Source organism: Carica papaya, chromosome 4 (genome assembly GCF_054855325.1).
Source record: "Carica papaya isolate Zhongbai chromosome 4, ASM5485532v1, whole genome shotgun sequence".
NCBI classification, from domain to species: Eukaryota; Viridiplantae; Streptophyta; class Magnoliopsida; order Brassicales; family Caricaceae; genus Carica; species Carica papaya.
Genome location: NC_142312.1, coordinates 1,727,477 through 1,740,763, shown reverse-complemented (window position 1 = coordinate 1,740,763; position 13,287 = coordinate 1,727,477). Strand labels below are relative to the sequence as shown.

The following is a 13,287-nucleotide window of genomic DNA, read 5'->3' as shown; positions in this document are numbered from 1 at the left end:
ATAAATAAATAAACACATCTTTAAATTCTAAAAAATGATAGGAGTACTAACTTAAAGTTAACATGTCTATATATAATAAGATCGAGAGAGGTACTCGTCAACATAATAGTACCCCCTCTCAGTGAGAAAAACATTAAAATTGTTCCTTCCGTTTTGGTTCGGTTTCATTCGATTCAATTCAATCACTGCAAATCTTCTTTTATTTTCTCCCAGTTATGATTACGATCACTCCCCGATCTGTGTTTTTTTGTTCTTGTTTTTGTTTTTCTTTTCAATTTTTTGTTTTTGATTGTGAAAAGTTGTGGTTACTACCAAATAGTGGCAGAGCAAGTTGATATTTTGATTCACCAATTGAGTTTATAATATATAATATTATAGGGTTTGACTTTAGAATATTAAGGAGAAAGAAACTTAAAAAAAGTTATTGAGCCATTATTTCTGGGTTTTTTTTGGGTTCGGAAATCTGTGTTCTTTAGTTCTTGCTTTTGTTTTTTTTTTTTAGTTTCTTATTTTTGATTATTAAGAGCGAGTTGATATTTTGATTTACCGATTGAGTTTGTAATATCTGAGATTCTAAAATTTGACTTTAGACTATCAAGAAGAAGAAAGAAACTTTAAGAAAGTTGTTGAGTCATGCTAGTTATGGTAAGCTTTCTACTAGGTGATCAACTTTACCTCAAATTTATATTCACAAATTTTCCTTATAAAATGAGATCTATTGTTTAGATTGAAGGTTCTGAGCTAACATATTGGTTAGAAATGCAAGAATGATGGATGTTGGACTATCATTTATGATTTCTTATATTATGCATGCAAATGAGAAAACTGATATTTTTTCTTACCTTGTTAGGACGTTGACTGACTTTATGGATTATTTTTGTCAACAACTGGATTATAGTTCAGGAGAATCTTTTTTACTCTTTCATATATATCAAAGTTATTGAAGGCAAATGATGAGAAATTATGGCATCATCTTGAATTCACGTTCAGGATAAACTAACTAAAACAGAACTTAAAATCTTTCTTTGTGCTTATAGATTGTTTTTGTTGCAAATTGACAACAATACATTGTTGCCAGCTATATTTTAAACTGACGAAAAAACTTATACTGGGTTCGTGATGAGCATGTGAAGGCGAAGTATTATGCATTTAGGTGTATCATATTGCTTCTCACCCAAGAATTCAATTCGCAACGCATTTTAAGAATTCAGGATTCTCTTTTTAAATAATCTTTTTGGCATTCGAGTATCTTCTTGCTATATATAAATAATTTATATACAGGTTGACATTTTTTTGTTGCATGTTAATACAATTCATACTTTTTACTTAGAAATAATTAAGTAAAAAAATGTGGTTAATGAAATGAAATATATATATATATATGATATTTTAATATGATTTTAGAAATTGATGAGAAAAATACAACTTTCCTTATACAATACTTTTAAAAAAAAATTAACAAAGGGCATCAACCTTCAACATAATTAAAGTAAAATCTACATAACACTTCTAATTCTTTATGTAGCTCTGTTCCATAGTCTGTAGTCATATCCATCACCATCAACTACCAAAATTAAAAAGAAACTACCATTAAAAACCCACATAGAAAGCCAGAATCTCAGCTAGTAACACCATAAAGCTTCCACTAATAAGAGGAGCCGAGGCCGAGGGGCTGGGTGCTTCAAAATCTGCGGAGTTAGCTCTCCTCTGGCATCACCTCCAGGTATAGCTTCAGCCATTTCTTGTAATTTTCTGGCTTGTTACTTAGGAAACACCGGATCCCTTCCTCTGCTAGTGAGATCACTTCTATTCTGTCTATGTACATCTTGATAGGATTGCTTAGATCACATGACTCGTATTCCTCCTTGCTTTTCACCTTAGAGTAATTCTCCCCTTCATTGCTGAACTCTGTCCATCCACACGAGTCACGTGAATAAAGTTTCATTTTATTACATTAATATTTTTTAAAAAAATTTATATATTTTAATATTTAAGTGAGATTTATGAGTTATTAATAATATAATTAATAATACTATAATTTTTTAATAATATTCAAAAAATAAATAATTTAATTTAAAAAAATAATAAAATAATTAATCATCATAAATATTAATGATCTTATATAGATAATTAATTTCTAAATAAAAAAATATAAATTAAAATAAAATACTGTAAAACATGTTTACTCTTTTAAAAAAATAAATTATATCATCGACTATTTTATGTTCAGGGGAATACCTGCCTCCTCATATTATACAACTACTTAATATACTAACATGACTCTTTCAGTCTTTTCCCCTTCTCTCTGGTTGTCAACCTTTCATTACTTCCTCTCCATCCACAAAGCGGGTTTCGTTCTCTCTGGTTCGGGCCCTTTTAGGGTTTACTCGCGCCAAGAAAATTATCCATGGCTACAGTGTATCCACAAACCGCACAATCTCTGCGGTCAATCTGCTTCTCTTCTCCACAATCTCCTAAACGCCCTTCCCAGTTCCCCTCCATCAGGTCTCCTCCTCCTCCTTTACTCGCTGCCATTTCCTCTCCAAAACTTCCGGCGAGAAACGGTGCTCTTCATAAGATTAGTCGACCGCGTTTCGTGGCCAGAGCCTCCACTACTGAATTCAATGAAAACATCGGCGATATCCTCGGCGATGTCAGCATTTTCACTGCTTATGGTCGGCCTGTCTTCTTTAGGGACCTCTGGGACCAGAATGAGGTATATTATATCATATATGTATAGTTGGATGCGTACAGGGATATGGAATGATGTTCGTTGTTCTCTTTTCTCTCAGGGAGTGGCGGTTGTGGCACTTATGAGGCATTTCGGGTGTTTTTGCTGGTAATTGATTTATTAAATTATGGTTATTAAATTTATTTTTCAAAATTGAAAGTCTAGATAGTCTCATGAGTGTCTGTGCCTATTTCCCTAGTTGGGAACTCGCATCGGCGCTGAAAGAGGCGAAAGCAAGATTTGATGAAGCTGGTGTGAAGTTAATTGCAGTGGGTGTTGGTACTCCTAATAAAGCTCGTATCCTGGCTGAGAGGGTAGCACTTTCTTTCCCTGTGGATTCTTGCTTAAACTTCATTCCTGCATCATTGTTTCTTTTTCATTGTTCTTAAACGTCGGCGAGAAGGAAGACCTCGTCATTTGGGATTTAATAGTGAAAGTGGTCAAACACAATAACTTGACTGTGGATGCTGATCTTTTAAGTACCTTCTGCAAAACAGGACAAGATTGATTTTACACTTGTTCAAGCATGTGTATCTTATGGATGCGATGTTTAAATAACCATGCCATGTGACGTGGTAGCAGTTGACATATTATTATTTCCTTTTTTTAATGAATAAAGACATGTTATTTCATGTTTTCAATCAAAGGTAAAAAGTAATGTGAAGGAACTTTAGTCAAATGTTAAGTTGTGAAAGTTGCGCAGAAAGATAGCTAATTTATTTGTTAAGGATATATTTAAACTATAGGGGTCTTGAAAATTGTTTATTATACATTTTAATATATTTACTTGCTCTTACCGAAGCAATTGGGCTCTTGGCACTTTTGCTTGAGGGTTGGATTAAGTGGGCACATTTCAATTATTATTAGTGACAATAAAAGGCTATTCCTAGAGTTTTTGTGGAAAATTTCATGGTTTAGGAATAAATTTCTAGGGTTTTACTGGGGTCATCTTCATGGTTCTGGAATCCCCTGTTTTAACATGGAGAAGTAGGGTCTATAATAATGTCTAATGAGAAGACTTGTGAAGATGGACGATTCTTCAAATTTAGGCTGTTGATGGATTCGTGGAACATTTAGTTACAAAATAATTATACCAATCTGTATATATGTTACGGTTTATATTAATATGTCTGCTCTATTTGTTTAAGTTAGCGTGTTTTTCTTTTGATGATTCCTTTGAAGTTTTTGTGATAGTCAGATTACATATAAACTCAGTCAGAATTCCTTGATTTATATGAAAGCTTAGCTGATTAAAACTTTTCGGAACTTAACTGATTAAATTGCTGGAATTTGACAGGACATTGCATTTTTAGTGGTCATCTTCCAGAATGCACTTTTATCTAATCCCTTTTAGCTGATTGACTAACACTTATTCATTGTCATTCTGCTTTTAGTTGCCATTTCCAATGGACTGCCTTTATGCTGATCCCGACCGCAAGGTAATATATTTCATTGATTCTCTGTTAAATTTCTCTTTTCAGTAATTGCAAACTCTGGATGACTACATCTTTTGTTTCAGGCATATAATCTTCTGGACCTATACTATGGTTTAGGACGCACATTTTTTAACCCAGCTAGCGTAAGCTCTTTTTGTTTTCTTCTCACATTATTATTTGATACATGATTGTGTTCTTGGTGTATAAATATCTGCATTTTATGAGCAGGCTAAGGTGCTTTCTAGATTTGAAGCGTTGCAGAAAGCTATGAAAAATTATACTATTGAAGCCACTCCTGATGATAAAAGTAGTGTCCTGCAGCAGGTTTAATGCTTTATTCACTTACGGAAAACTTACACCGAACACTTCCCTGCGATTGCATTGTGCTAATTTCCATTTTTTTTTCTTGTTTTCTTCTTCATTTTTCAGGGAGGGATGTTTGTGTTCAAGGGGAAACAATTGCTGTATGCACGAAAGGACGAGGGAACAGGTGATCATGCTCCTTTACAAGATATCTTCCATGTCTGTTGCAAAGTTCCTGTTTCATAACTTGAGTAGCAAAGCAAAAAATCAAGTTTCCAGGCATTTTATACAGGCATGATTCATTTGCTTCTAGTATTTCTTACTACTTAAAAGTGGAGCATAAAGGATATCCTCCCAAGTATTGTCATTTTGCCAGCTTTGTGTATATGATCCTATATAGCTATATTGCACTGTATAGTTTAATATGTAAACACTGTTGTAAATGCTTCGTCCTCATATCATATTATTACGAAAATACCGAATTTTATGCCATTTCGTATTTTATTATTACTGTAATCAGAATTAAAATAAATAATAAATTCAATGATCTTGTAGAAGTTTATCCCTTATTTCTTGTTTTTTTTTTTGGGAAAGAAATTTCTCATTTTCTGCCTTGTCCGTGTACGTGAGCTAGTTAACATGTTAAAAACCCTAGTTCCCTGACATGAAAATTTAGCTCTTGACAAAACAATTGTGAACCAGAAGGGGGATGGATATGTTGACCACTGGAGATGGCTTGGTTTTCACAGTATAATAACGGACATATATATAAATATGTAAACATAAAATTCGTAGTCACGTAAATTACTCAGACATCTGTATTAAGCATATTCAAACACGAACCCTGACATATATATATATAAACATATATTTCTACGCAGTCTAATTTTTTGGGCAGATCCTAATTTAACAATGGACCTCGATGCGAGAGTCCAAAACCCGTGAGGTATGGTATGTTATTTGGGCCTCCAGTAGTACTTTTCTTCGACGCATGTTAATTTTGAAAGTGTCGTGTCATGGGTGAGCATACGAGCTAAGATAACAGCCCAGTTGGTTTATTTTAGGCCTCTTTGTGCACAATTAATTTACTGAACAAGAGGGAGGCTTGTCTTGTCGTTTTGGAAAAGTTTACATCTTTTATAGTTTAGTTGATGAAATTTTCAACAAAGGTTAAGCTGTCTTCCATATATGAATTGTTGTTTAATTTAATTTAGTTGGTTGCCTATCCCTTTCAATACATTCCGAGTCAAATATATGTCTCACATCAAGAAAGAAAAAATTAATAATAAAAAAGAAGTAAATGCCATAAAGAAAAAAACATCTCTCTCAGTCTCATTCCTCGTGCTTTTATGAGGGCAAAGCAAAAGTGGGAAATTTTGCAAATTTTAATCCATGTTTCCAGGGACATGAAAGGCACCTCCTTGTCAACAATGTTGGATTATGGGTTTGGATTCTTCTTTCATTTAAACCCTACCCACCTTCCATATTTATATATATATATATATTGATTATATAGAATTCTTATAACAGAAAACTTTCTCTGTTTGCACTCTCTTTCAGACAAGATAGGGGTCCTAGGAATATGGGTATTTTTGGTGATTGGTGTGTTTGTTTTTTAGGGCTTTTAATATTTGTGAATATAGGGTTTGGGCCATTGCTTTTTTCACTTTTCTTTTCTTTTTTTATCTTCAATGGCAAAATCTTCTTTTAGGCATGGGCTAGAGTTTTTTTTTTTTTTTTTGGGAGCTTTTTTCTTTAAATTTTTCCAATTTACAACTATTTTGGATAATGGAAGGAGAATTACCAAAAAGAGAAGGTAATCGGGAGAATTTCTGGGTACCTCGTGTCTTCTAAAGCAATTCTGGAATAAATTTAGAAATGTTTTAGAGTCCATTTATGAAGGAAGGCTTAGTTTTAAGTAGGAGATGATACAACTAAGAGGATAAAAAAAGGTTTGACTTGATATCGCATTTTATTTGAGATTACAAGATTTGATAAGAGTTTCATCAAAATTTTCAATTAATTCCCCACAACAGCTTAAACTCAGAAAGTTGCTTGGTTTTAAATTTGTTAAAAAAAAAAAAAAAAAAAGAGCAATTAATTAGGATATATACAAAGAAAAAGAAAAAAGAAAAAAGAGAATCGTATTGTTTGAATGTGACATGACGTGTTTTTATTTTTAGGTCATAGAGCATGACATTTCAGAGAAGAGAATGCATACAGGAGAGAAGGTAAAGGAAGTTAATGATGTTAAGAGTCTCTGCAGACTGCAGGGGGGGGAAATAAAACTGGCAATCTGGTGAGGTTGAGAAGAAACCACTTTTCTTTTTTTTTTTGTCTTCAACACACTTTTCTTTTCTTCTTCCCCTTTTATTTCTTCTTTAAATAAGTTTTTAAGTTTACGTACATACATATATATATAATCATAGAAAACCAAATACAAGGTGTGATGTGCAGTCAGGCTAATTTTGATTTGTTTAACTTTAAAATACTAAACGAAGAAAAAAGCATGCATAGAGTGTAAACACAAAATGGTTAAGAGATTGGTTGCTATCCATAACTTGCTTTTTGTTGACTCTGCTGTTGCCTTCTCTTGTTTTAGATTTTGCTTTGGATTTTTATGATCCACGTGAAATGCCAAACAACTCCTCTGCAATCTTCTTCTTCTTCCTCCTCATTTAATTCTGTAACTTGCCTTCCTCTTTTTTCTTTCTTTTGGGTCTATTTTTCCTGCCCTTTTCAATAATAATAACAATAATAATGTCTGCCTAGGTGGTCCTTCTGCGATTTTGCACTGCTTCCAGGATCTTTGTTGGGAAGAATTAATTGTTCAACAAATTAAATTTCATTTGAAGAAATCCATTTGGTCTCATTATTTCTCAATGATTGATTACGTCCATAAACATATACCTTTCACGTTTATTGTTATGATGAGTCTTCATTGTATTTAAGATGTAAATAAGGTTAACAACATCTTTCTTTTCTTTTCTTTTTTTTTTTTTGGGGGGGGGGGTATAATTTCTAATTTTTCGGGTTATCGTATTTTCGTATTAACTATATTTTACTACCTAGTAAAGACATGCTTCCACAATTGTAGTATAGGATGTTTCATATCTTAGAAATATTATTCATACACCTAATAGGGTAATTTTTCTTTTTTTTTTTTCTTCTTCCTCCACTTTCTTAATTGAAAACCTTTAAACATTCCTCAAATAATTACTTACCGTTAATATTTATTCGAAAATTTATGTTATGTCATTTTGTTTTTATATAGTTTGAATTATTTATATTTTAATCCATTTTCATACTCTTGTTTGAAAGATTGTTGAGTTTTGTGCAATTTTTTGTTATTACAAGTATTAAAGAAATAAATAAAATTTCTTCACGACGGCTTTGAAAAAAAGACACATAGTTTAGGACATGTATAAGAAATTAATCACATATAATATATATGTCTTTTTGTAGCAAAACTTAGCTAGAGCCGGCTAATGTTTATCATAATTAAGCATATACTTATTCTGTAGCATATTCGAATTAGGGAACTAAACTCTAGATCATTAACAAACTTAAATAAGGATTAAGTAAACAAGAAAGTTGATCAAACAAACATGAACAATCCTAAGGTGGTTTTGATCACTGGTTGTGCCAAAGGTGGAATAGGTTATGAATACTGCAAAGCATTTGCTGAGAAACAATGTCGTGTCTTTGCTTCCGACACACCTCAGAGAATGAACAACATGTCGGATCTTAATAGTTTCGACAAAATTAAGACGTTAGAGCTCGATGTTTTATCCGATATAAGTGTCTCATCAGCAATTAATACCATCATCTCCAAATATGGTCACATAGATGTGTTGATCAACAATGCTGGCATAGGCAGTGTCGGTCCATTAGCAGAGCTTTCACTAGACACAATAAGAAATGCTTGGGAGATTAACATGTTAGGGCAATTAAGAATGATCCAACAAGTGGTGCCTCACATGGCGGAAAGGAGAAGTGGGTGCATAGTGAACATAGGCAGTGTGGTGGGGAAAGTCTCAACGCCATGGGCGGGATCATATTGTGCTAGTAAAGCTTCTGTTCATGCTATGTCCGACGCCTTGCGGGTTGAATTAAGGCCTTTTGGGATTAATGTGGTGGTGGTAATGCCCGGTGCGGTTAAATCCAATTTTGGCCGAGCGAACATGGAGAGATTAAAGGACCCAGATTGGAAACTTTATAAGGGTTTTAAGGACTCCATTGCTGAGCGAGCCGGAGCTTCGCAAGGAGCTTCTGCGACTGATGCCACCATATTTGCTAGACATGTAGCAGAGAAAGTTTTGAGAAGAAAACCACCACGACAGATTATGTTTGGTCATATGACTGGTTTGTTTACTGTGCTTTCATGGTCTCCTATGTGGGTTAGAGATCTTTTTTTCTCTACTCGTTTTGGATTAAACAAGAAGATGTAATTAATTACCTCTAAATTATAATAAATTAGTAATAATATTATGTGGTAGTTTACCATAAATAATTTTCTGAGAAACATGGTAGAACCCGTGAAGGGAGAGTTTTTCAAAAGCAGACTAGTGATGAGAAAAGTAAAAGAGAGTATTGATATTGAAAGAAAGCAGGAAATGGTGAGGCAGAAAACAGATGTGTTTTATTAGTCTATCCACTATTTCTAGTAAACCCCTATTGGCTTCTAGTGCTTGTTTGGGCGACTGGAAAATTTTTTTTCAAAGAAAAAACATTAATTCATCATTACTGCAATCAAAAAGAAAGGAGATGGTGGATCCTGCCTTCTTTCTCGGTAGCCAAACAGACCCCTTAAAACCCTCTTTTCAAAAAACAAAATCATTCTCGATAGAAAATCTGTCTCCATGCAATATTTTACATTCAACACCCACTACACACCCCGCGCGCGCCCACACACAAACTCATATATATGGATTTATATGTTTTTCTTATGAATTCGATACATTAATTTAAGTAATAGTAATAATAATAATTGGTTTGAAATGGTACTCCAAACTATATTGGGATGTATATATATATCTATATGTGTGTGTGTGTGTGTGATTAATGCATGCACGTACAGTGTTTGCGTGTATATATGTATACATATCCCAAGATACCAATGAGTACAATGCTAAGAGCCATATTTATATCATAAACTAACCCTATATTTTTTTCATCAATTTTTTTTTTTTAAATTTCTGATTTCATTATGTTGCTTCCGGTTTCAGTTTTGTCTTTTCTTGAATCCGAAGAGTACTCTCCTTGGTAATAGAAAATAATATTTTCTAACTCACATATATTAATTCAATTAACAACAGTTGATAAATTAAAATATCAAAATAACACTGCACATACAGTCAAGGACATTTTGTATATATATATATATATAGGTGCATGTGTGTGTGTGTGTGTGTTAAAGTCAAGGTAGGCAACAAAGGAAAAGCCAGAGGAGTTAAATGAGGCATGTTTTATTGTTTTTAGTACGACCCTGTGAGGTTGACAAAACACAATACACGTAGCTTGTATCATAAAAACGCATGAAAAATTTTTCAGACTCGTTTTCGAAAAGCTTTCGTGATCTTTGTCAAGTCATTATCTATATATACATACATACATATATGCTTACAGAAATAAATTAATAATGATTATAAATTAATAATTAAATAGATTCAGAATGGGTTTTGAATTAATTGAAATTAATTCCGCTTACTTTTTCATTTTACAGAACACCAGTTTTAATTAAAAATATATATACATATTAGATTTTTCAAAAGCATGACAAATCTTTATAAAAATTCAAAATGAATAAATTATATTTATAAAATTAACTTGTAAATTTGAATTACGTAATAATTATTCTTTTAATCAATTTATAGTTAAACCCATTTTATATAATTTTTGAATAGATTAAATATACATTCATCAATTAAATAATATATAAATATTAAATAATTTTATAGAAAAAAAATATGCAAAAATCATTAAATTAAGTGGCTGTCAGTACTTTTATATAATTAAATTAAAAGCAAGTAATGTAATGATAGGAAAGGAATCGTTTAATTCGGTTAATTAATTAAGAACAAGAAGGGTTTAATTAATTAGCAAAAAGTAATCATGTTAATTAATAATTATAATGGAGGATATAAAGTGTTTGCGGCCTACAAAAAGCATGTTCTTTTTAAGGGCCCTTCGGAGGAATATCAACTTTGAGAGCAAGGCGGTCCCTTTTAAGTAATTAGTGTTTACTTAATCAACACCTGCCCTGTTCATTACAAGATTAGTTCTTAATTTTCAAATAAATAACCAAATTATTAACTTTCTTAAAATAACATATAGATTAAACAAATTATTTCAAAAATATAAGCCGAATATAATTATAAAAAAAATTTAATTATTTATTTATATTTTTAATACACTCTTTCGCATATAAATTTATACAGTTATTATTCAAAAATTTTAAACAGATAAAATAGTATTTAAAAATTCGTCATTTAAAATTATGATAAAAATAATTTCTGGGTACGTTTATATTTTTTTTCAATACAAAACAATTAATGGAGGTAAATTTTAGTTTGAGAATGTAGCACCCGGAAAGGAGGAGGAAAAAAAAAAAAAAAAAGGGGGGGCCACGTCAACAGCCACGTCAGCAGGCCCGGTCAGCAGTCCCGGCCAACCGGGGCCTGCCACGTGGCAAGATCGCGTCACTCCGAAAGGAGCCACGTTGGCGATCCGCGTGGGTACGATCCGACGGCCCAGATCAATCACGCGATCGGACAGCCCAGATTCAAACGCACGGACGGCCCAGATTCAATCAAAACGAACGGCTGTGATCAAAAGGCAAGGGGTTATAAATAGAACCCCCACACCAGACCAAAAACCCTAGCCGCCAGCCGCTCGCCGGAGAAGACGAACCAGAGGCCGACCGCCGCCACCCGCCCCCACTCGCCGCCGCACCGGGGAAATTTCCGACCGCCGATCGAGGTAAATTTCATACCCCCGATTCGTTTTTCCCCACTGATTCCTCCTATGGCCAAATCGAAGCTGAAATCCCGGCCAAACGGCCGGAATACGCGGCCGAAGCCCAGCGGCGCCGCCGCGCCCCCTCTCGGTTTTTACCTCCGACGAGGCCCTTCCCGGCCTCCGTTCGATGCAATTTTTATATCACCGTGATCACCATTCTTTTCTCTACAGGTTGACCGAAGCCAAATCACCAAAACACGAACTTCGCCGGAGAGTCGCCGTACCCGAGAGCGCCGCCGCCGGTAAGCTCCGCTTTTCCGTGATTTTTTTTGGCCCCCCGAGGGCCCTAGGGTTGTTTTCTGACAAGGACCAATGCGAGTGTGGCCGAATTCGGCCAAAAACGGCCGAAAACAGTCAACCCGAGGCGACTCGCCGCCGCCAGCGGCGGCGCCGTCGCCGGAGCACGGCGGAGCCGCCGTGCCGGAGTTGCGATTTGGGCCGAAAGAGGCCCTGGGCCTAATTTGGATTTTTTTTGGAACCCGTGCAGGTACTGTTAGCGTGTTTCAGTTCCCCGGGAAAAATTCAGGGAAAATTAGGGACAGCCTGCAGGCGCACTGTGAATCGTATTCGGATCCCGAAAACAAGTAAGGACCCCTCACCCTATTTCCTATCACGGTATTAAAGTTCAAAATGATAAAACGGTATTTCTTGAATTAACGCATGTGTGAAATTGCTTAAGGTTGCTAATGGAGCCCGAGTCTGGTGTGATTGATGATTTACTGTTATTTGGCCTGTTTACAGCTTTAAATGCAAAATGAGGTTTGATGTGTTCATTTTACAGATTTGTGTGCATGTACTACGTTTTTATTAATTATGGGTTGAATGACTGAAAAACTGATACTGTATGTTGTCTGTTCGGCATGAATTACGATTTGCTTGTTTAAATGTGAATTGATGATGCTGATTGAGGAAAAGGAAAAATGAAAGATTGTGTAGACTGATAATTGTATTATGGGGGTCAGCCTGACTAGATATCCTGGGAGATGGTGGACGGACCGGGTCCGTAGGGAACCCTACCGGGATTGTGGTCTCACATGCCGGACGGGGTATGGAGATCTTATGGTTTTGGCGCCCATACCGGACGGGGTATGGGGACGGCCCGTTTCACCCTCATACCGGACGGGGTATTGAGGTTTATGGTTTTGGCGCCCATACCGGACGGGGTATGGGGACGGCCCGTTTCACCCTCATACCGGACGGGGTATTGAGGTTCATGGTTTTGGCGCCCATACCGGACGGGGTATGGGGACGGCCCTGGAAACTGATTATGAATGTTAAAGGTTAACGGGTAGCGGAACCCCTATGGACCCCCACGGATACTAGTAGGCTGGTAAATGAGAAAAAAAGATATGTTGTACAATGATTGAATTACAAGAGGCGTGATAAGTGTTATGTTTTACAGCTTAGATTATTCAATGATTATGATAATGTTATTGTTTTTCTCATATTGTTTTCATAAATTCCACCAAGGTAAGTGGATGGTAAAAGTTTTATTATTGATAAAAGGTTTTGTTGTTAATAAACGAGTTTATTGTAAATTATGCTCCATTGGTCTTTTTGTGGTTTTCTACCCACCTTTATCTCCGTGACGGTGAGATATCGTGATGTTCTTACTGGGCTAGTGTAGCTCACTCCTTAATTAACCATTTCAGATCAGGAAGACATGGTTCCCGAGCCCGTTCCGCAGGAGGACGACGAAGGGGATGCCTAGAGACTCTGTAGTCATACGCATAGTTTATTTTCGAGTTTTCTTTCTTAGTTAGTTTAACCTTTTATATTTTAAGTACGTTTGTTTGG

At 35.0% G+C, this 13,287-nt stretch overlaps 2 protein-coding genes across 2 annotated transcripts; both read left to right on the top strand.

Annotated features, from left to right (window-relative positions):
* Window positions 1-2,284: 2,284 nt before the first annotated feature.
* LOC110818500 (Thioredoxin superfamily protein) lies at window positions 2,285-4,962 on the top strand. Its single transcript, XM_022047402.2, has 7 exons — window positions 2,285-2,716; window positions 2,793-2,839; window positions 2,931-3,045; window positions 4,126-4,170; window positions 4,251-4,310; window positions 4,396-4,491; window positions 4,597-4,962. Exons 1-7 carry the CDS (start codon window positions 2,408-2,410, stop codon window positions 4,714-4,716), a joined length of 792 nt encoding a protein of 263 aa, XP_021903094.1. The 5' UTR covers window positions 2,285-2,407; the 3' UTR covers window positions 4,717-4,962.
* A 2,508-nt stretch (window positions 4,963-7,470) lies between these two features.
* Window positions 7,471-9,075, top strand: LOC110818491 (short-chain dehydrogenase ptmH-like). The gene has a single exon (XM_022047392.2). The coding sequence runs from the start codon at window positions 8,079-8,081 to the stop codon at window positions 8,919-8,921; it is 843 nt and encodes a 280-aa protein (XP_021903084.1). The 5' UTR covers window positions 7,471-8,078; the 3' UTR covers window positions 8,922-9,075.
* Window positions 9,076-13,287: the final 4,212 nt, after the last annotated feature.